This window comes from Dermacentor albipictus, unplaced genomic scaffold (genome assembly GCF_038994185.2).
Source record: "Dermacentor albipictus isolate Rhodes 1998 colony unplaced genomic scaffold, USDA_Dalb.pri_finalv2 scaffold_83, whole genome shotgun sequence".
Taxonomy (NCBI): domain Eukaryota; kingdom Metazoa; phylum Arthropoda; class Arachnida; order Ixodida; family Ixodidae; genus Dermacentor; species Dermacentor albipictus.
In genome coordinates, this window is record NW_027225637.1 from 150,702 (window position 1) to 175,161 (window position 24,460).

At 46.5% G+C, this 24,460-nt stretch overlaps 1 protein-coding gene across 5 annotated transcripts in view; it reads left to right on the forward strand.

Annotated features, from left to right (window-relative positions):
• LOC139053226 (zinc finger protein 182-like) overlaps positions 1-24,460 on the forward strand; it is a 54,905-nt gene that overhangs the window by 23,346 nt on the left and 7,099 nt on the right. For 4 of the 5 annotated variants that reach the window (XM_070530315.1, XM_070530316.1, XM_070530317.1 and 1 more), the window contains one exon: positions 735-941. In XM_070530315.1, coding sequence (XP_070386416.1) covers positions 749-941 — 193 coding nt within the window. In that variant the 5' untranslated portion in view covers positions 735-748. Of the gene's footprint in view, positions 1-734; positions 942-1,651; positions 1,797-2,194; positions 2,278-24,460 lie in introns of all 5 variants that reach the window. The other variant, XM_070530319.1, reaches the window with a different exon arrangement.

Consider the following 24,460-nt stretch of genomic DNA (forward strand, 5'->3'; position numbering starts at 1 on the left):
AGCGTTTTATTGGGTCAACTTGTGCCCTCAAAAAACATGTTATACTCAGAGAACAGCGATAGTGGCAAACACAGTCCGTGATCGGTGAAAATCTGAACAGTGGGTCAAGCACGTCGGCTTTTATCGATCAGTCGTCAAATGTTCCAGAGTAGACGCTGGGACCTGCGTACCTTCCACAAAGTTCTACACCATTTGTGTCGTGCATACATGCACCCAGCTTATGCAAGGTTTGGCGACAACAGACAGCGGATAGAAGCATCGATAACATTTTAAAAACTTCCGATACATGTAGATGCGTCCTGCGCTGAGCGATACCACTTTGTAGATGGTAAAAGCGCTCATCCGTAAAAAATAAACGAGGTCATGTGTCAGTATCATCTGGCACAAGGCATGGTGTGACAGGAGATCCTACAGTTGACATTAAATATGCTGATGTCAGTGACCTTAGGATGGTGCAATAACTTTTCATTACTTGGACTACACGAATAGCTTTATAATGCATGAGATGAAAAAGTGTCTCAAATAGGTTGTGCTGTCATAAGCCTTCCACAAAGAAGAGGTTGCCCTGCATTCGAGTATTGAGTGTGGATTGTCCTTTGTAGCCCTGTAGGAATACTGAACTGGAAGGGTTATTTTTTGTTCCTTGGCTATGCTCCTGTATTTATTCTATTGTATTTTACCTCTTGTTCTTGATGCTGTAACAGGACTGCAATCGCCTCACTTATTTTCTGCAGGCCTCACAAATGCGATGAGCCTAGCTGAAACCATCACTGCCAAAATGGCATGCCATGCCCCTTCAAAGATCGGTGGTCAGGTCGAGGTTGGCATGCAGTGCAGCTTGCCTCTGGCTGACAAGTCTGTTGGGTGCTCGTTCAAGCCAGGGAGCGAGTCTAGGAGCGTGCAGACTACGGAGGCTGTGGAACAGTTAAGCTCCACCTCAGGTGGGCAGTGACCGGCACTTCTCTTACGTTTGCTTGCTTGTGTGTGTGTGGTAAATGGCCAAGCCTGCCTAGCTTGGGCACAACTTGCTCAAGTGTGTGCAACGTTCTGCTGCTGATGACAAATTAACAGGTTTTTTATTCTTGTCTGCATACTGATTGAGGCAAAATGCGAAAATAATGCTAGCACACTGAAGCACCTTAGATTGCAGAGCTTAATGCAGAGCCGTGTTGAGCTGGTGTTGTTGCAGCCCTTACATTGCTTTATGATGACCTTACACCCAGTGAGTCTCTTAGCTATGTATAGATAGGTGTAGGAGTGTATGACCATGAATATAGATCTATGCAGAATGTAAGTTGACCTCTGAGTTTGATGTGAATAAAATTCAAACAAAATTCTTTAATGCAGTCAACTATAATACATGCCTTGTTTTTTCAATATGCTCATTCATTGAGCGAGCTGAATACGGCACGGGAACTGTAAGGATTCTTGTCTTGGGACAGGTTTCGGTCACAACATCCCAGAGCACATCATTGGTGATGACTAAGCGGGACTACGCATGTGCAACACTGCCCTCAGGCAATGAGCAGCATGCACTGGGCTCCTGAGTTGCACGCCAGCAATCGCTTCAGATGACCTGCACGCATCTTGAGATGGTTTTAGTCCTCTCCCGTCGATAGCAGCTTCAGGTTCTTTTTTTCCATGTTTACAGCCTGCAGTGGCCGACGGGACCTCTTTTATACCACCTGTTTGTGCCAGTGGATAGTTATTCCATCTCAGCACCCTTGTTACGACGTGTTATCTACCTTTGCTGATGCGAAGAGTGATGCCTTTTCCCTCGGATAAATGAGGCACTGGTGAGCAATTCAAATGCCTTTGCAATGAATTGAATCTGCTGTCATCAGGAGAACTGGTGCGCGGTGCTCACAAGAAAATTCAATTGCAGTATCTTCAAGTTTACTGTCAACAGGGTAGCCATTGCACAACAAAGCCTCCAATGGAAATCGACATTTGCTCTGTTTTACTTTCTATTCATATAAAACCATATGACGCACTGCCACAATCTTGCTTCGCGCTTCCACCCATTTTATCACGTTTTCAGACGCACTTATAAAGCCATGACATGTTATTTTTGCACAACTCGTGTTTGGACAAAGTTTGCAAATTTGGCATGTTTGCCACAATAATGACAAAAACTATGATCCTTTCTCCACTTTGACAACTGCAAACAAGAAAAATTTATTTTGTTTCACAGTATACTACATGACAGACACAGGAAGATCGTGCTAGTTATTCTGCGACAACTGACCAAAACCCAACCTGTCCTTGGTAATTCAGGTGCGTACAGTTGCAGTGTAAGATTAGCAGAATGGTTTACAACATGTTTATAATAACATGAAGTCGAATTTGAATATGTTTTTTTTTTCACAGCATAATAATGACACAATCGCCGACTGATTTTTTTGGATGGCCTATTTTCTGGGCCGGCCAGAATATTTTAATTCTGCAATATTATTGCCAATCTGTTCCATATAGTTATGTATAATAATAACGTAAACTTTGAATGTTTCGAAGTGTTCTCGTTTAATTTTTCTGAATTTTTCTCCCGATCGCAAGTTTGACACTACCGAAAATGCAAACAACATCGCTGTCATTTTGTTTTCCTGCAGCCTCAAAGCAGCGTTGCACACATCTTGCATGCCAATTCAGAGCTACCATTTCAGGTACAGCCTCAATAGGCACCGCTTGATGCACTCTCCTACGTTCCTTTGTGCTCTCATTGCTGTCGGCACTCGTCAGTCGCATATGGCCAGTGGTACTCTTTGTATCGCCACTCATGTGCATTGTGGTTTAATTCAGCTGCATACTGTGATGCTAGGCTTAGCCACTTCAACAACCGATTCTATTCTGTGGTTTCATCGCCAGTTGTTAACAATGGTGCCGACACTGGCTTTGTCATCCGCCGCCTTCCGACAAAGGCTTTGAAGTGAGGAAATCATAGCATAGTGACGATGGAAAAGAAGACCACCGTTATCAGGAAAGTGCAAAGGGGCTTGTCGCAATCACACGTCGCAAAAGAATTAGAACTCTCGAAGCAGACAATATCAGTCTACATAAACAAGAAGGTAAAGATTTTGGAAGCCGCTGAGAAATCTTCCCGATCTCGACAGAAGAATGTCAGCCATCGTGCCCACCCAAAACTTGAAGCTATTCTAATGTGACTGAAAGCCATGATAGCCATGCCAGTGCTGGTGTCCGGTGATGTTTTAAATTAAAAGGCAGAAGCCGTAGCGCTTCATATGAACATTGAGGATTTTCAACTTAGTGATGGCTGGGTCCAAAATGTTAAGGGGCCCCTCACCAGGTGTGGCCATTTTGAGCCAAGGACCTTGTTATACAATGCATGCTAGCGATCGTGTCTGCTAAGTATTACATCGCTATGGGCCATGGAAAGAGCTGAAATTTCAAACCAAATGCCGTTTGCTCTTCTTGCGAGCTTTGTGCTCCCATCAGGAGAGTTGACATATTTCTCACAAGTGCGCCTACGTACATTGTACTGCTGTAACGTCACGCATAGTGACACATGACTCTGTCTGGTCTACGGCGAATTCGTCAGAGAAAGGTGCTCAAGACAAAGAGAGGCCAGTGAGTGAGTTAGTGTGGACACTCAAGCAGGGTGGCTCCATCGTCGCACCTGGGGTACTCAACTGCACTCGCGACGAAAAGCAGGCAGCGAGCGGGAACAGAGCATGGGGGGTGCTAGTAAGCACCTGTTTCACGTGCGTCTCAAAGAGTTGAGCAAACCCAAAACTGGCACGCCTAGGACTAGGGTACACCTGTAGGTGGTCGACGTGACGAAAGGGGTTTCCAAAGAAGGGATTGCTCCTGGTGGCCAAAAGCAGAGGGTAGGTACCTCATGCTGTAGGTGTCATCTGTGTTGAAGGAAATTAAGTCCATGGCTAGGGGATCAAGCAGGAACGAGGGCTGAAAAGGGGTCTGCAGTGATGACATGCTGAAACCAAGTTGGGTGGCAGTTATATGGAGGTGGGTTTGCACAAGGCACACCCTGCGAGCGATGTTCAGGGAAGGGCACGGCACTCCTCCACTCCGCAACACACAAAAACACTTGGGCAAGGTTCATTGAGTCTGACATGGCACAGAGAAGGCTCCAGAATCAGATCGCCAACAAGCATAGGTTTATTCAACCAAGACACAGCACAGTGTGACAGTCACGGCACTTATGGGAAAAGGCTCACCGCAAGACCGATCGAGTATGCGTGTCGCTGCGCTAGGGCTAACTGCGAAGCGGCCCACCAAATGTGAAAACGAAAGAATTGCGGGAGCAAAGGTCCTTGTAACCACCTAGGTGCAGGCCTGTGAGCATCTGCCGTGGCAATGAAGCGCTCAGCGAAAGAGAGCTCGGGTGGAGAGGTGCCCGGGGCCCGCCACTCGGGAGGCCAATTGGGGCGCATCTTGGTGACACTAGCTCACGCGGTGATTCGACCCTGGGAGGGATAAGCACGGTTTGTGCAAGAAATTAGCTTCGGCACGCTAGTTGTGTCAGCCATGTTGCCGTTATGGTGGCAGTTCCTGGAGATCAAGCTAAACACAGTGCAGGAGTTGGGGGACGAGGCACAGGAAGGCACCTCAATTCCCACACCATGCAACGTCCGGGGAACAGATGTCAGTGACCAGCCGAATGCTATAACCCAAGTTAGCCCATGATTCATACACACCTGCCCACTTGCCCTACATTGTGCGAAGGCTGTGGCAGATTCGGAGCCTGTCCAGTGGCCATCATGCTACAACACATGATCCTCCCACCACCGCCACCGCAGCAAGGACAACGAACAACACTGGCGAAGCAGTGTTTGGAAGCACAAGCATGGGTACAACATATCGACGACAGAGCCAAGGCCTCCTAAGACCATGCACAACCACAAAAAGGACACAAGCTGCTACAAACACCGTCGCACGAATAACTACGTTACCACTGAAAAAGACCGCTTCTAGCAGCCAGCCCAGTTTCGAACAAACCCGCGTGAGCCAAAAGGCTTACCTTCATCGACGAGCAGAGATATTTTCCGGGAACTACACGGAAGAGTCCGCTATCGCCGAAGGCACCCAATGACTCAACATTAGACGACTTAAGTCAAGTTCGATGGAAAGTGCTGCGACACAGTCATGATGTACAGCAGATCGTCATGCTGGTGTATCAGCGACCACCTTGCTGGCGCCTAAATCGAGAACAAGAACGGCATGGGCAACTTGCTATTGATGAACTCGTCCAAAAAGAAAAAAAAAACAAACCCCTCTGACGACTCTGCGGCTGCTAAGACGTTGTCAGGTGATTCCTGGGCTTCCCTTCCAGCCTGGTGGGATGCGAGTATCAACCGTAGTTGCTGCCGCAGCGAGCGTGTTAGCCTGTTGCAGACTCGGAAAGTGACAAAGTCAGCAGGTACAACTTGCACTGATTCGACTGCTGGCAGCTGAAGTACTCCGTAAGGACAATGTGCTTAAAGGAGCCACCGAGAAAATCTGGACAATGCCAATGACTTCCTCATCCATAGCTAACTGAAGAACATCAAATAGAAGCAGCATTTCATAATTGTCCGACTTGTCAATTTCCTTGCACGTAGCAGCGTGTTGTGAACAGAAGAAAGGGGACAGAACCATGCGTACAAGTCAGGCAATACGAGGTTCCATTTATTGCTTCTAAAACATTGGTGATAATTACTGTGCAGTATTTAAAAAAATTTAGATACTGTTCGTTTCGGCTTTTGCTTAAAAGCACATGCTCTGAAAGCATTGGAGTTTCCGTTAGAAAAAGCCAAGTGCAACACATGGCGAGAGAGAAGGCAAAGCGTGCAGTGTGTGGGGGGTCCCTCAAGGTAGAGGAGGTGCCAGGTGAGTACAGGGAGGAAGTCGAGTCAATCGCCAGACATTGTGATGTCGATGCTAAGCTCAAGAAAATCGAGGATTTCCAGCATGAGCTTGTTAAACAGGTCAAAGAGCTCAAGAATTAGCTAAATATGGAGTGCGATGCACGAAAAGCGGTCGAAAAAAGACTTTAAGCAGCTGAAGAAAAGTTGAACAGGGCGGCCATAGTGAACGAGAATGGATGGATGGATGGATGTATACGATGAGTGTCCCCTTTGAAACTTGATGGAGGGTTGTGCCACCAAGCTCATATATTGCCTCATGTCCTACCTATGTTAAAAAAAGAAAAGAAAGGAATGAGAAAAACACCTTAATGAATTCCCATAACCAAACTTTCTGAACCACTGTTGTGAACTTTGGTTTCGTATGCGTCTGTTGTTTGTAGTTTTCCTACTTTCACCAATCTTCCAATCGCCTCTTACTAATCTCTATTGCAGACATCTTTCCTTTTCCCCAGCTCTCTCTCAAACAAATAGCTTCAAGGAGGCCAGTGGTGCCTAAATCAACTGCTGCGCAGATATCTTCATATTCTCATAAAAACATGCTCCATCATTTCCTCAACTTTTCCACAGCAAGCGCATGTTTCTTCTTCCTTCTTATATCTCGCTTTATAAGTGCGTATACTAAGGCATCCTGATCTCACTTCAAAAAGTAATGAGCTTCCCTTTGAGTTATCATAAATTGTTTCTTTCCTAATTTGTTTTTTTTTTAATTTTTAGTAGTTACTCATAGCAGGTTTCCTTTCTATTGCCACCGCCCATGAGATTATCTCGTCTCTCTGACTTTCCGCTTGACGCTCTTTGTTGCCATGTTGCTCACCATAGAGGTTGCATACTTGCTGGTAACCTCCCTACTTCTTTTCCTCCACTGTGAATCAATGTTTTACCTGTACATATACCTGAACACTCTCGCAGCCCATTTACTTTTTTCCATATTCCTCAGTCGCTCTTCAGAATCAATTTTACTGTGACCTTCCCTCACTTCAAATCTTGTGCAGCCCATATCACCCTGCACAGCTTAATTTATAGGCTTCCTGTGAGTGTCCAATGTGAGGTGTCCCTCTGACCTTTGGTTGCCATCGAGTCCTGATTGTACCCCTGATTTCTAGCAAACAAACAAATTTCCAAATGTAAGTCTTCGAACCGTTACACCTTTCCACATACCCCACAGCACCTCGTACCTATTGTATCCCCATCGCTCTCTGTGTTTCATTATGGCCGCAATTGTCTTCCCCTGTATTTTTTTTTCTGTAGTTCCATATGTCACCTTCGTTTAGCCATATACCAAGGTATTTATATTCTGTTACCCATAGTATATCCTGTCTCTGTATTGTTACTGCCTGTGCGCTGTTTTCATTGAGTGCCATAACACTTGATTTTTTTACGATAAATTTCAGACCTAGATTCTCGCCGTCCTGTCCAGAGATATTAGACAGACGTTGCATATCACTTTGCATGTTAGCTAGCCACACAATGTCGTCCGCATAAAACAAACCTGGAAGCTTCTGCTCTACTACTGTACCTGCATGTTTGTATTAGAGATTAAACCCAATATAACTTCCTTCCAGCGTTCTTTCCGTCGTCGCCACACATCATAAACAGCAGTGGGGACAAAGGACACCCCTGCCTCAGACCCTTGTTGATATCAACTTTATCCTCGCTCCTCATCTCTTCTAATTCAACACAAACTGTATTTTCTAGGTAAACCTTTCTCAAAAGCTGTATACAATCGTCACTTAAGCCTTCCTCTTCCAGAATATCTTACAAAATGTTGCTGTCCAAATTGTCATGTGCTCCTGTAATGTCTAAAAAAGCTGCATATATTGGTTTATTTTCTACTCTGAATATTTCAATAGATTGAGTAAGGCCAAAAAATCATCATCCAGATGTCTACCTATACTGAAGCCATCCTGATGGTCCCCCAAAATGCCATTATTCTCTGCCCATTGTTGTAGCTTTAATTGCCTGCATTGCTAACCTTTATATTACTGATGTAATGGTCAACGGTCTATATGAGTGAATTCTATCTTTCTGCCTCTTACCACTATAAATTATGTTCATTCTACTTTGTGACCAACTGTCTGGTATTCGTCTATCTTTCGGACATTTTTCTACTCCTTTCAACATTGCTTCTTTACCTTTTCGACCTAGTTTATTATACAGCCTAACGGGAACTTCGTCTAGCCCTGTGGATGTCCACTTCGGGATTTTCTCTTCGTTTTTCTTGCAGTTGAAATTTGTGACCACCAGCTCCTTTTCCATCTGGTTCTCTTTCATGCTGTTTCTTTCCTCAAGTAAAATCTCATCATTGCCTTGAAAAGATCCGGTTGTTATATTCTGGATGTAATTTATTGCTGTTTCCTCGTTCAATTTTTCTTCCGTCTTCATCTTGAATATGTTGTATTGTTCCAGACATCCTGCCGAATAAGTTTATGTGGTTCCAAAGTTTTCTAGGTGCAGCCTTCTTTTTCTCATGTATTTCTGACAACTAATGGTCACTTTGAGCTTTTAACTTTGCTTGAACCAGTATTTGAGCCATAGAATTTTTCTCCTGGTATATTTCCCATTTCCTGGCTTCTTCATCCTGCCTCAACTGTGCTTTTCTTTTCTTCCCTGTGCTCTCGGATTGCTTTCTGTTGTTCGACGCCCACTTTTCGGATCTCCCTGTTCCGCCAGCTTTTGCGTTTCTTTTTTCCTTTCCAACGAACATGTTGCTTCTCTTTCCGTATTTCTGTCGTTACTACACTTAGAAGCTCACCATATTCCCAGTTTTTGCTTGACCATTTGCGCAGTTCTTCCTCAACTCTTGTGACTATATCTGTTATTTGTCCAGCGTTAAAAATTGGAGTGGCCATTTTCTGCTCCTTGCTCTGTTTCGCAACTACATATCCAGTTTCAATATTCCCGCAGGGGCATCTGCGTCAGCAGGCGTTTGTTGTGTTGCGACACCACGTATGCGAGCACACGAGGGTTGGACCCTCCCGCATGTATTCGGACCTTTAAGGCTCCCTGGCAGAGGCAACACACCTCTTTCGCTTCTCCTTCACATAGACGGCACCCCCGGACTGGGCCACCCGCCGTAAATTGGCAGTCGCCTTTTCCTTTCTCTCTCTCCTCAAATCTTTGTCTTTCTCTCTCACTTTTTAAACTTTTCTGTCTTCTTCTCTCTTCCATTTACTTCCTTTCTCCACGGTGGTGACGGTTAAGTTTATGTTGCTATCCTACCGTGGGTATTTATATTTGGTTATAGTGGTGGCATACGGCTGGCATCGAGCCGGCTTGAACACAAACTCTGCCGCGTTACCTCGTTGGGCTCCGTGGTGGGCAGTTAGCACTATTGCCGAACAAATACATTTTCTTATGGCTGCGCAAACTTCTGTCTATGATCGGTGTCTTAAATGATGCCGAACCATTCCAGTTCTCTTTTCAGAGCAATGCCCAATCATTTCCCAAGTACTATGTTGTCCACAGCGAAAACAACATACCAGTAAGAAAGTTCTCCCCATTCCTAGTGGCCAAGTGTCTAAAAGACGAAATCGGACATACGTACAATGTCTCAAAAATGTCTAGCAGAGATGTCCTCCTAGAACTAAATGACAAAGATCAAGCGCGAAAGCTCTCGGCACTTACTAGTATTGGCGACGCGACAGGGACAATTTCACCACACAGAACACTAAATACAAGCAGGGGTGTGATATCAGTGGAAAACCTTATTGGCTTGAGCGATGAGGAAATGCTGGAAGGTTTCCACGAACAAAATGTTACCAAAGTACAAAGAATTGTCATCCGCAGAAACGACCAAGAAATCCCGACAAAACATGTTATGCTTACCTTTGGAACGATTGTAATGCCTACCTTGCTGGATGCAGGGTACGTAATAGTAAATGTCAGACCATATATCCCGAACGCCAGATGTTTCAAGTGCCAAAGGTTCAGACATGCTTCACATGCATGCCGAGGCCAAACAACCTTTGCTAAATGCAGCTCCAATGATCACCAATCTGACAACTGCACTTGTTCCCAACATTGCATTAGCTGCAAAGGAGACCATCCAGCTTACTCAGTCTTGCCCTTGCTGGAAAAAGGAAAAAGAATTGCACTAATTGTGAAAGAAAAAATCTCGTTCTTTGAAGCCAGAAAGCGACTATCGTACCTTTTGCGACGTGGTTATGCCAATGTGATGAAGGTGGGGGCAGCATCACAGAGGCCTCAGAAGTCCTCCGAGCCCATGCACAGTGGTCCCATAGTGACCCCTCCCACCCCCATGGTGGAAGCAACCAGTGCTGCTCCATCATCGTCGAAGGGCCTGTAGACACTAGTTCAGCAGGGCCATAAAATCAAACGAACCCCAAGGCCCGAGACACGTGTTTCAACGCCCAACTCTCGGTCCTCCAGTGCTTCAGAGAGAGTGATGGAGGTCGACCCAAGAACCCCGGTGTCATCGACGCCGAAGGACAAGCGCTCTCTCGAGCAGCTAAACTTGGACAAAGTCCCAATAGCCACTCTAAATAAGAAAGTGATAACCTAAAGTTTGTCATTCGTTTGTATCAGCCTTCTTTAGATCCATCTTACCTAACATCTTTATCTCCTATTCACTCGGAATGCCATTTTTTACCTTTAAATTTCATAATGTCTTTCATTATGCACTTGAATTGCACAGGTGCCTTACATAACTTAGGTGACATCAAAGACCTGTTATTTAACTTCTCTCTTGTAACCTTATGCTTACAGGAAACAAACCTATACGAAAAACAAAAAATATTTTAAAAGGTTTCACTGTTGTATGGCGCGACAGTACTCAGGTGAACCGGCTTTCGGGTGGTGTAGCCATTGTTCTGCAGGGCGGTATTGCAGCTAGAGAAGTTCCCATTAACAGTCACATAGAAGGCGTTGCTGTCACCGTTATAGCTCACAAAACCATCACCATTTGTTCACTGTATATTCCACTCCACACCCATTTTACTACTAAACATTTAGAAAATTTAACAGGTGAATTACTGGAGCCATTTTTTTTAGTAGGGGACTTCAATGCTCACTGCACTCTTTGGGGCACTATCAAAACTGGCCAGAGAGGGTAGCTGGTTGAAGATTTGAGTCTGTCAAATGATGTCTGCTTTTTAAATTCAGTTGCACCATATTTTTCACCGACTTCCCACACCTTTAGTTGTTATGATTTAGCTTTTTGCTCACCATCTCTTTTTAATGATGGGAAGCCCTCAACACGTGTGTCTTATGGTAGTGATCACTTGCCCGCAGTTATCAAACTTTTATCATCACCACCAACCTTAGTCACTAGGCCACGCCGGTGGAAATTACAGCTCACTGAGTGGTCGGTTTTCATGGAGAACGCAAAACTGGAAGTCTTTTTGCCAGAGCTAAGCATTGAGAAATTTAACAAAGAAATCACTGATATCATAATCTCAGCGGCAGAAAAGGCAATACACCAGTCATCTGGTGTTGTGCGCAAAACACTAAATCTCTGGTGGACAAACGAGTGTACCGAAGCCAAAGAAGAACAAAATAAGGCCTGGAGAATCCTACTGAAGTACCCCACTTATAGCAGCCTTTTAAATTTCAAACAGGCCAAAGCCAAAGCACAATTTATTTGAAGAAAGGCAGAGAAATCATCATGGCAGAAATACATATCTTCAATCAATAGTACAGTGAAATCAAAATGAATGTTGGACCAGGTGAGGAAATTTAAAGGAGAGTACACATCATACACAGTACCACTACTGACATGTCCAGGCACACAAAGAATACTACACGACCAGGCCAACTTATTAGGCAAACACTTTTATGTCTCCAGCTCAGCAAACTACTCAAATGCATTCTTTAAATATAAAGATTTGGCGGAGAAACAGAGACTGCCCAATACAGGGGCTTCATGTGTAATTCATAATGCCCTCACATTGCAAGAAGTGAACAGAGTTCTCCTTGCCTGTAAGAAAACGGCAACAGGTTTTGACCACGTCCACTACACAATGCTGACACACGTATCTCAAGCATCAGTAGAAACACTTCTTAAATTTTTCAGCAAAATATGGGAATTTGGAGTAATGCCTGCAGATTGAAAAAAAAGCAGTAGTAGTGCCTTTTTTGAAATGAGGTAAACCCGCAATATCCCCAAGCAGCTACAGACCCATTGCACAAACAAGTTGTCTAGCTAAACCCTACAAGAGTATCATAAACATAACTCACATTCATCCTTGAATCAAGAACCCTCTTAGACATGCACCAGTGCGGCTACGGAAAGGGTTGCTCGACAACTGACCACCTAGTACGACTAGAACATGAAGTACGTAACGGGTTTCTACACAAACAACACTGTCTCGCAGTTTTCCTCGATTTAGAAAAAGTGTATGATACCATGTGGCGGTATGGAATTTTAAGAGACCTGGCTGACTTGGGAGTTCATGGCAGAATGCTAAACTGTGTCTGATTTTATGACAAATAGAAGATTTCAGGTGCGTCTCGGCACAATACTTTCATGCACATTTACATAGGCAGCTGGCGTTCCACAGTGTTGCATTCTGAGCACGACACTCTTCACACTCAAAATGAAGTCTGCTAATAAGATCATCCCATCCTCTTTTATGCCCTCAATATGTGTCGATGACTTGCAAATGGCTTGCCGCGCCTCAAATCTACTCACTTGTGAAAGACAACTGCAATTAATGATAAATAAACTCACACAATGGGCTAACAAAAATGGATTCCGTTTTTCAGCAGACAAAACTGTTACAGTTCTCTCCTCCCAGAAGGGAGGGTTACACTGCAATCCAGTTCTCACATCGGATGGTACAGCATTGCCAGTCAAAGAAGACCACAAGTTTTTAAGCCTAACGTTTGACACAAAGCTGAAATTCCTAGCCCACACTAACACAACTAAAATTCAAGCAAATAAAGCACTAAATATCCTCAAGGTGTTATCGCACAAGCACTGGGGTTCTGACCAAACTTGTCTACTACACATATGCCAGTCCCTTACACGTAGCATCGTCGACTACGGTATTGTGGTTTATGGTGCAGCTAGGCAGTCATACATCAAGCGACTTGATCCAGTTCATAATCTCGGCCCACGACTGGCAAGCAGTGCCTACAGTACATCGTCTGTCCAATGTTTATACCGTATTTACTTGCCTAATGGCTGCACTTGCGTAGTGATCGCACCATTAATTTTGTCGTCAAAATTCAGATTTTTTTCTTTCCCATGTAATGATCGCACCCCGAACTTGTTGCAGCGATATGTCATGTGCCAAGTCTAGCTAATGATGATCGTGCTTGCTATCTGTCGAATGGTACACGAACGAAATGAAGACTTATCAAGCGGTCTGCACGCACCAAACATTCTTAAGCAGATGCCCCATTTCATTCCTTTCATCACTTTCCGCACTTTTATGGAAGAAAAGGCTACACCTAAACATGCCTCAGCTTTATTATTTGTAGGCATCATAATGGTTGTGGTCAACAACACCAACATAAAAGGCACCTTTCAATTCTTCTCGTGTACACTCGTGGGCACGCAAGAATTCGCAAGGGGCAACGATAGTGGCCACGTTTGCACTGATACGTTAGAAGGCTGACACTTGTAGCACAGCTAAGATATTCACCCACCCTTAGCAGAAACCTACCTTATTAGGATAGCATTGAAGGCAAATGCTGCAGTTTCCGCCGCATGCCCACCATGGGTTTCTGTCAGCTAAGCGCGCCCATCTCTGTTTCTGTCCACTCAAAGTGGACACGGCTGTGTTATTGTTGCAAACTTGCCGGTATGAACGATATTATTCATTACTGATATGGAACAAACTGTTTCAATGCACATAATGTACTTAAGAGAAGAAAAATAATTGTGTTCGGCGCGTTAGGTTTGCTCTGGCGGCCGCCATTTTTGTTTTGATGTCCCACACTGACAGCGGCAGCAACCTGCTTGTTGACCCGTTGTTATCCCGCAGCAAATGCGGGATGAAAAAAGAAAATGTTTCTTTTCACGGGACATTTAACCCGCATAATGTTCGCATCCATGAATTTGCGTCAAAATTCTTGACAAAAAAGTGTGATCATTATGCGAGTAAATACGGTACGTTGACTGCAATGAGCATTCCTTACAGCACTGCAGAGCACTACTTACACTTTCCTATGTACTGAGAATTTGGTCATCACCACAACATATATGCTACAGCATCGTAACACAGTGAAAATTACGGGTACAATACAGAAACCAACCCAACACGGTTCGGCCACTTGTCTTGCGACACGAAGAATACTGTCAGACTTATGATGTTCCTCATCAGGTCCTGCAGGCTTCTGAAAGGCCACCAAGATTGCCCCCATGGTACAACTTTTCACAGCTATGTGACTGGACACTAACACATTTAAAGAAAAAGGACGTTGCACATAATCCAAGAGTTCCGAGCTATTCAAGAAAAATATTAAATTTACACAGAATTTTACACTGATGGCTCTAAAACACGACAGTACGTAGGTGTTGGAATCAACAAAATATTTGGAAAATAGCATTCGGATAAATAAACTTTCTTCAGTCTTTACTTCTGAAGATTATGTGATATGGATGGCAGTAAAAAAATTTACCGCCGATAAGCAGATGAATGCTATCATATATAGCGATTCGCTGAGCACACTCAGAGCCCTAAACCTTAACTCCGTGTCTGAACCCCTGCTTGGTGATACCCTAAACATTGTGGCCTATAATAAATATGGAAGAACCATACGATTCCGCTGGATCCCCAGCCATGTTGGGATACCAAGGAATGAAGCCGCAGATAGATGCGCATTCAATGCAGCACAAGAAGGCATAAGACATACAACACTTCCACACAGAGACAGTATCCAAGCGATTCATAAGGCCCTGGCGTCAAAGTGGCAACTAGAATGGGACTTTTGAATAAATAACAAGTTACTCACAATAAAACCTTTGCTTGGCGAGTAGAAGTCATGCAGTCACCAGCAACGCTTCTGTGAGGTGATCCTATGCAGACTCCGAATTGGGCATACACATGTGACGCACAATTTTCTACTTCAAAACGAAAACCCGCTAACTTGCGAGAAGTGCCATGAACCGCTTGCAGTAATGCACATTATTATCCATGTCCACATACTGAAGCACAGAGACGGAAGCTTTTACAGAATCTCTATAAATTACACTTACCTTTACACCCCGCCTCAATATTCGGAGATGATCCGCTAGTGCCCTTCACTGATTTGGTGAGCTTTTTAGAAGAAACCTGTTTTTGCACAGACTATAAAGTAATGCAGCTTTTGTTGCTTGAACATTTGATTTCTTAATATTATTATGATATCATCGAGCGATGCTCAAGGGACGAGCCGCCGCGAGAACGACAACGAAGTAGGTCTGTGTCCTTGGCGCGGGCGAGTTTCGGCCTGGTGGCCTGGTTCCTGAGTAGATACACTGTATATAGCCTCTTTCATCTGTGTTTTTCCACATGTAACATTCTGGTGGAGGTCAGTGATCCCCGTCCTCACCACGGAACTTCGGAGGGGTCGGCACATCGAGCTTGTCACCATGCCTCCCGGTGACGAGCCCGCCTCAGCAACGGCTTCGGCTTGTCCGACTGCTCCAATCATCATGGTTGCCAACATCGCGACCCTGGTGTGTTCTCTGGCCTCGAGGGAGAGGACGTTTACCAATGGATCAAGCTCTATGAACACGCCAGTGCTAATAACAGCTGGGATCCAACGATCATGCTCGCCAATGTCATCTTTTATCTCGGCGGCACCCTACGCGTGTGGCACCAAACGCATGAGGACGAGATAAATAGTTGGGACAGTTTCAATGAAAAGCTCAGGGAACTGTTCGGCGACCCCATTGGGCGCAAGGCTGCCGCGAGAAAGGCTCTTGCGTCTTGTGTTCAGACATCTACAGAGCCGTACGTTTCGTACATCCGATGTCTTGGCTCTCTGCCGCAAAGCTAACGATACGATGTCTGAACCATATAAAGTGTCGCATGTGCTAAAAGGCATCGCCGACGATGCTTTCAATTTGCTTGTTTTCGGTCACGTCTGGACTATCGACGCCATCATCAAAGAATACCGTCGCCTTCAACAAGCTAAGAGTCGCCGTATCACACATCACATCACGCGGCTACCCAACACTGCTGCTACGTCGACATGTGAGGGTCGACCGCGTCAGACCACACCCTGTGAAGATGTAACCCGTATTGTTCGCCGCGAGCTCGAGGCCGCCTGTTTGCAATCTTTCTCCGTGACTCCTCCCGATCCACCAGCAACCACGATTGCGCTGATTCAGGCCGTCGTCAGACAGGAATTTGTGAACATGGGTCTCAACTCCGTCTGTTCATCGTCTCCACCCACGGTTCCCCAGTTCTCTAGCAGCCCTCCTCGTCCCCGGCAGTCCTTTTCTGCCACATCTCGCCGCAACCCGCCCGAATGGCGTACCCCTGATGACAGGCCGATCTTCCACTGCTTTCGCATCGGCCACGTCACTCGTCACTGCCACAACCGATGGCCACCACCTCCTCGGATATACACCGCTGCTCATTCCCGCCCCTTTGGACCTTCTGTTGAACCCATTGCCGCTGATGCTCCTGCACCGAACCTTCGCTACAGCCGCTCTCCCTCACCTCGACGCCATCAGTCTCGTTCGCCGCAACCCCGTCGCTTCTCTCCGTCGCCTATCGCCTCCCGGATCCAGCCGGAAAACTAGGTACTGCAGCTTCTGGAGGTGAAGCTGCGTTGTCCACCCTGCCTTCAAATCCTCTGCTCACGTTACACACGAACCAAAACCTTCTTGACGTTGACGGATGGCTATTTTGTCATGGTACTCATCGATACAGGTGCCCATCTTTCTATTATGAGTGCTGAGTTCCGACGACGACTGAACAAGCTCCTCACCCCAGCGTCGGCACGCGTCGTCCGCGTTACGGATGGCGGTACTGTGCCTATCATCAGCATGTGTACGGCACGTGTCAGCATCACCGGCCGCCACATTCCTGTCCTCTTCACCGTGATTGCTCGTTGCCCCCATGACCTTATTCTCAGCCTCGATTTTCTCTCCACGCATTCTGCTCTTATTGCCTGCTCTTCCAGTACTCTTCGCCTTGAGTTGCCGATTGTCAGAGAACCTTTTGACACACCCCAGTGCCGCCTACGCCCCACCGGCTTTATTCACCTGCTGCCAAAATCAATAGCCTATATTGAACTCTTGTCTTCCCCACCAGTCCCTGATGGCGAGTACCTCGTCACTCCTCTGCCCAACGTTCCACTACAGTAGGCACGGTATACTGTGCACGGCACGGGCACGGCACGGTACAGTATACTGCGAGGCACGGTATAACGTGCCTCGCAGTATACTTACTATTACTGCGAACCGCACTTTCATGCCTACCTTTAACTTTGGATTGGCAAAGCAAATTCTACCGCAAGGTATTTGCCTTGCGGTAGAATCTTGCGAGACATCAACGTTGGCAAGCCTTGCCAACGTTGATGTCTCGGCGACCATCACGTGCAACTTTATCGACCGATGTTTGCGAGCTTAGCAGGCCCATCGTGCCAGCCTCGGCCGCCGATCCCAAGATACAGAAAATGGTTGCGACGGACCTGTCTTCTGCGCAGGCTTTACCAACTATTATCGTCCTACAGAGATATTTTCGACTTTGACGATCGGCCTTTAGGCGAGACGCTCGCGGTCAAGCATCGGATTCTTACTGGCTACTGCTACTCCTATTCACCGATAACCTTATCGAGTTTCTGCGTCGGAACGCCGAGTAATTCAAAGTGAAGTCAACAAAGTGCTAGACAAAAACATTATTGAGCCTTCTTCGAGTCCCTGGGCGTCACCTGTAGTGTTGGCTAAGAAGAAGGATGGCACGTGGCGCTTCTGTGTAGACTACCGCCATCTGAACTATATTACTAAGAAGGACGTCTACCCGCTCCCACGTATAGACGACGTCCTTGACTGCTTCCACGGTTCCAGCTATTTCTCTTCTATTAATCTTCGTTCTGGATACTGGCAGGTTGCTGTTGACGATATGGACAGAGAAAAAACCGCGTTCATCACGCCTGATGGCCTATACCAATTTAAAGTAATGCCGTCTGGATTATGCAATGCCCCTGCCACCTTTGAGCGTATGATGTACTCCTTGCTCCCTGGTTTCAAATGGTCCAGATGTCTCTGCTACCTCGACGACGTCATCGTCTTCTCGCCCACGTTCGACACTCACCTTGAGCGTCTAACAGCTATACTTGATGTATTTCGAAAGGCGAAACTGCAACTTAACTCGTCGAAATGTCGTTTCGGTCGCTGCCAAACTACTGTTCTGGGCCACCTCGTTGACGCTTCTGGAGTACAGCCTGATCCCGACAAAACTCGCGCCGTCCGAGATTTTCCGGTTCCGAAGACAGCCGCAGACGTTCGAAGTTTTGTCGGGCTATGCTCGTGCTTTCGTCGTTTTGTTCAAGATGTTGCGGCAATTTCTAGACCCCTCACTAATCTTTTGAAGAAAGGCCTACAATTCTCGTGGGGTACTGCAGAAGCCGCCGCCTTCTCTCGTCTCGTCACTCTTCTCTCCTCACCACCCATTCTCGCCCACTTCGACCCTGATGCCCCTACAGAATTGCGTACAGATGCCAGCGGTCATGGCGTAGGTGCCGTCTTAGCCCAGCGTCAGCGTGGCCAGGATTGCGTTATTGCTTATGCGAGCCGCCTCCTCACACCATCGGAGCGCAACAATTCCATTACGGAACAAGAATGCCTTGCTGTAGCCTGGGCGGTTGCGAAGTTCCGTCTTTACCTCTACGGTCGCCCCTTTTCCGTAGTCACTGACCATTATGCTCTCTGCTGGCTCTCATTCCTAAAGGATCCTACAGGCTGGCTCTGTCGATGGGCGTTGAGACTACAAGAATTTTCATATTCCGTGGTCTACAAGTCTGGCCGCCTGCACCAAGACGCTGACAGCTTGTTGCGTTACCCTGTTGACGACCCTGACTCCTCCAATATTACCAGTGCTGCTTGTGTATTCTGTGTGTCGCAGCTGCTTCATTTCGCCGACGAGCAACGTCGTGACGCCTACATCAGAGCACTCATAGACCGTTTTGAACACTCTCTGGCCGATGCCACTCTACGCCTCTTCGCCCTCCGCGACGGTACTCTGTACCGTCGTAACCTTCATCCGGACGGCTCTGAGTTCCTACTTGTCATACCTAAACACCTGCGCTCAACCGTTGTAGAAGAGCTCCACGACGCACCAACGGCAGGACACCTCGCCGTATCTCGAACATGTGACCGTGTACGGCGCCGTTTTTTCTGGCCGGGCCTTGCCCGTTCTGTACGACATTACGTCGCCGCTTGTGAACTTTGCGAACGACGCAAGAAGCCTTCCCAGCCCCCCCGCTGGTTACCTGCAGCCGCTCGACATCCCTGCCGAGCCCTTCCATTGTGTCGGCTTAGACCTTCTCGGCCCATTTCCGGAATCTACATCAGGAAACAAGTGGGTTACCGTCGCGGCGGACTACGCGACCCGCTACGCCGTAGCCCGCGCTCTACTGTCCAGTTGCGCAACTGATGTTGCGGACTTCCTCCTGCATGATATCATTTTGATTCATGGTGCTCCGCATCAATTGCTAACAGACCGTGGCCGTACGTTCTTAGCCAAAGTCATTGACGACATCATGCGTGCCTGCTCAATACAGCATAATTTTACCACCTCCTACCACCCTCAAACGAACGGCCACAGTGAGCGTTTGAACCGCACCCTTACAGACATGCTATCTAAATACGCTTGAGACGACCACAGTGACTGGGACGAGGCTCTACCTCGCATTACATTTGCGTATAACTCTTCCCGTCTCGAAACTGCTGGCTTTTCGCCTTTTTACCTCTTGTATAGCCGTGAACCGACGCTACCACTGAACACTGTGCTTCCGTCCATCACAGGTTCAACTAGCGCTTATGCCCATGATGTTATCGCCCATGCTGACCATGCTCGCCAACTTGCGCGCACCTGACAAGTCTCTCAAGGCAAACAAAAGCAACGCTACGACATCCGTCATCCTGATGTCGATTTTGTGCCCGGCGCCCTCGTGTTGCTTTGGTCACCATCGCGTAAAGTTGGCCTTTGTGAAAAACTGCTTTCCTGCTGCACAGGCCCATATCGCGTGCTTCGCCAAGTAACTGATGTCACCTACGAAATCGCTCTAGACACGCCCACTACGTCCGCACGTCCTCCGCTGTGACAACCACTGACATTGTCCATGTCGCCCGACTCAAAACCTTCGACTCTCCACGCCCCTTGGATGTTTAACGGCACCGTGACGGCGCTTTTGCCGCCGGGGGGTAGTATTACGATATCAACGACGACGAAGTGGGTCTGTGCCCTTGGCGCGGGCGAGTGTCTGCCTGGTTATCTGGCTCCTGTGTAAATTCCCTGTATATAGCCTCTATCATCTGTGTTTTATCAGACGTAACAATATCTAGTTTTTTTTTTGCGCAGCATGGCCTTAGTCGCTCTTGCGCCATTAAACCCGAATTAACTAACCACCTTGAAAATGACGCGTTTACTGTCACTGCCTATGCTACTATACCCTTCCTCGTCAATGACCATTTCTCTCAACTAATCATGAATTCCTTCTATCATCCGGCTGTAATCAATTGCCGAATGGCAGTTTTCCACTTCCCACGTGGTCTGCCTGTCATACTTAGGCCTATAATCATGATAACGAGGTTATGTTGCTTACAAAGATCTAGCATTGACTTCCCATTGTTGTTGGTATAGCCATATAGATCCTGTATGTGGGCATTCATGTCACCTAATGGAATAATTTCGGCACCATTCCCGAAATCCTTGATATCGGCATTTAGACATTCCACTAACTCTTGATTCTTCTCTCTGCAATTATTTCCAATCCACAAGTACGTTACGCCTGCAGCTAAGTTTTCTTTCCCCTCATTGTACATGACAAACTTAGATGCTCTTGACATCTTGAATTTATTATTTTCCATTTGGCTCCCTGATCGATGAGCGTTCCGACTGCCTCTCCCTTTCTTTCAGATTTATTTCAATTGCACCCTTCCCAAACATAATTCTCAATCACTGGCGGCTCTTTCGATTCTCTAATTGGTGTGTTTCTGAAACCGAATACACCCCTATTCATTCCTTATTTAACTGCTCCTCACTCTCTGCCCACGTCTCCTTTCTTCTGCCGACCTGCATGTTTATGTAGCCTTTGCATGGCGAGCTCTCTTTCTTATTTTCCTCCTTTTGCTTTTATTTTACAATCATGCTATTGCGAGGTTTCTTTAGGGGGACCTTCCTCATCACTACTTACACTGGCCTCCTGATCGTCCGTGGGCCCATTAAGCAAGCAACCGCACGACCAGCAGGTCGCCAGTTCACTTCTCGTCCATGCCTGTGGTTGAAGTAGACCCCCTTTCGTTAGAAACCACCACACCTTTTCACTTCCCTGTTTACTTTACAACAGGGTGTCTTCCAACCTGGAAAACCAGGAATTCTCAAGGATTTTGAGTAGTCTGGAAAAACTCTGGGAATTTGTGCCTCTATCAGGGAAAATTTGCTGTAATTTTATTGAAAGGTTCGAAAGTCGTGGTAATGCTGGCTCGAGTAACAGACAGGATTCGTAATGAATCGTCATTTTCTGCCCTCGGCTGGAGGAGTTGCCAGTGTACCGTCAACAACCGACCTTCAGGATTCCCGATAATTCGGATGGATTCGCGGCACCACCTTGTAGCCCATAGAGTCAATGTATCAGAACGTCAAAAATTTCGGACGCAAGAACTCTTCGACGTCCGATTTTCCGGACGTTTTGCTTTAACCCCAGGTCCGAAACGGCGTTAATCGAAGCCACCACCGCTGCCATTTTGATTACCTCGCCGCCTCGTGCCAGCGCTCTCGCATGCAGATCCGCTGGCAGCCGTAGCCACCACTGCAGCCACGCTAGGCCTAGCTGCTTCGACGTTCGTTATGAAGCTTCTTGCCATTGGGTGCCATGTTTCTTATTGAAAGAATTCGCTGCTATCAGCAATGGCATGGACTCCGCCTTTGTGGTCTTCGCGATTAGCTTAGAAGCTTGGAAAGCACAGTGCGTTGCATAATGCCGGCATGTGCCGGTTCCCGAGAGTCAGCTTCGCCTCCGTACAGAAACGTTACTTGGTGAAGCATACGTAAAAGTATTGCAGTGAAGCATAACAAGCGTGGGAAGCGGCTATGCCACCGGACACAGTATGTATTCCTGAATTATACGCGCGTGCACCCGGTCTCCCCTGTCACAGTACGAGCACCGATATGCCTAATACGTGTACCGACAGGCCTTCAGAGCGTTTTTGAATGTGCCTATGGTGGTTTGAGCCATTAAGGGCAGTAAATGATATGCATTTATTTTTTCCAACTGGCCAATTTTTCGAACGTTTTGCCGGCCCCTAGGGAGTTCGGAAAATCGGACGTGGACTGTGCAATTGACCAAGATGATGCTTCAAATGGTCTGTAGGGCGAACGAGTGGCGGAATGAGGACAAGAACAGAAAGGACCTATGCAGTGAGGAAAGAACGGGAAAGGAAGCGTGCTGCCGCCGTTTTGAAGGAGCTTGAGCTCAAAAAACATTGTTGGCTGTTTCTGAGATGCAGGTGTCCCTCATCCAAGCCAAAATAAACTCTTTAAAGCAGTGAAACACAACACTTAGGCGTCATGCGTGGGCTGAGAGTATTTTAGAACAGTTGAGGTTGACTTACGAGCTGTTGAGAGAGAATCGAAATTGTGATAAAGTTCGGGCCTCATACCGCAGAGCTTGCTATCAATTGATAGAAATAACTCATATTCGAAAATATTTGCTTCTCTATGCATCTCCTTTTCATACATATTTGAGAATGTTCGACTTGATTTGCAATTTTTTTCACAGACGTTTCATTTGCTGTGCTTTTTACTAACCCCTCCCGGGTATTCTCTTTTTGCATTACATAAACACTACTCCTAAGTATTCAAACTTAATTAAGTCGTTCTTTAAAAAATTTTCATATGCTTACTAGAGAGTGACAGTGTCAAGTGATATGGTTTCAGCTTGTCTTGACATAAAACATAGTTCTGCATCACTCTGGGAATCTTGCAAAGGCACTCAGGGAAAACCTGGAAACTCAGGGAATTTGGAGATGTCAACTTTGTAGACATCCAGTACAACGTCGAAACCTTTCTCTCGGCTCAAAGTCCATATAGCCTCATTAGTAGCCACTATGGCTCTTTGGACGTTACTGTCAGGTACAGGCACATCCGGCACTGTGCACACCACGATCTGCACCTGTGGAGACAGCCCACGGAAGTTGTTTGCCTCCTTCGCCAACGGCTGGGCTAGTCCTGTCTTTTTTGTTTGGGACGTTAGTTAGCCCACCTGTGACTACGACAAGGTCGCGTCCGTGGGCTATTCCCTCAAGCTTTGCTTTTGCTTGCTCCATGGCAGTGTCTACTAATGCCACTCTTGGAAATATTCCTACCGCCACTCTTTCTTCAGCTTTCACCCTCTCTACAGTTGCCTCTGAGCACCTAGCCAGGTTTGAGTCGCCGGCGATAATCATCCTTTCACTCTCTCCTACTGCCGAGGCCTCTCCCTGCTTCCCTTTGTCATGCTTTTCTGGTCGTGGTGGTGGTAAACATTATTGAAAGTGGGAAGGGGAAAGTTTCCGTGTGGTTTGGACTTGACAAGGGCCATTGACCTCTGCGTTCCTGCTTTTCATTTGTGGTCACATCAAGATAGGTGAAGCTCTTTCCAGGTACTCGCACCCTACTTTGCATACCTTCCACGTGCTTTGTTGACACTCCCTCTCCTGTCATGTTGGCAGACTGCTTTGCATTGTCGCGAACATTCTCCTTCATGATGGCGGCCCTGTACAGCTTTTCTTCGGCGGCTTGGCCTTTTTTCCACCACCTTCTGTCCATCACGCTCCAGCTCTTTGACCTGTTTCTCAAGCTCATCTTGGAAAGCCTCCATTTTGTTCAGCCTAGCATTGACATCACAGTGGCTGGCGATTGACTTGATTTCCTCCCTGTTCTTATCCGGCCCCTTGTCTACCTTGGGGGACTTCCTGTACGCTGCACGTTTTACCATCTTTCTTGCCATGTGTTGCACTTTGCTTTTTCTAATACAAGCACCGAAGCTTTCAGAGCATGTGCCTTCTAGCAGAGGCCTGTACGCACAGAATCTAGATCCTTAAAATGCTGCAAAGTTGTTATCACCAATGATTTAAAAGCAATGAATGCCACACAGACTAAAGGTACGACACGTATTCACACGTGTTCAAACACGCCCTCACTGTCCTACCAAAGCAGTACTACCGATACCAATGCACACAGACTGCAACCACTAATAGCTAATGGTATTGCGACTTCCAAACTACTATTTAAAAGCTACAAAGGCTAACGTCCCAAAACGGTTGCACGTGTTGAAACACGTTTCGCAAATGGATGCTGTGGCTATCCGGCAGAACTAAATATGCACAAAACACACTCACACACATAAATACACAAAAATAAAACTAGTCAATTACTATTTAAAGGCTAAAAATCAGAAGCAAGCTCAAAGCA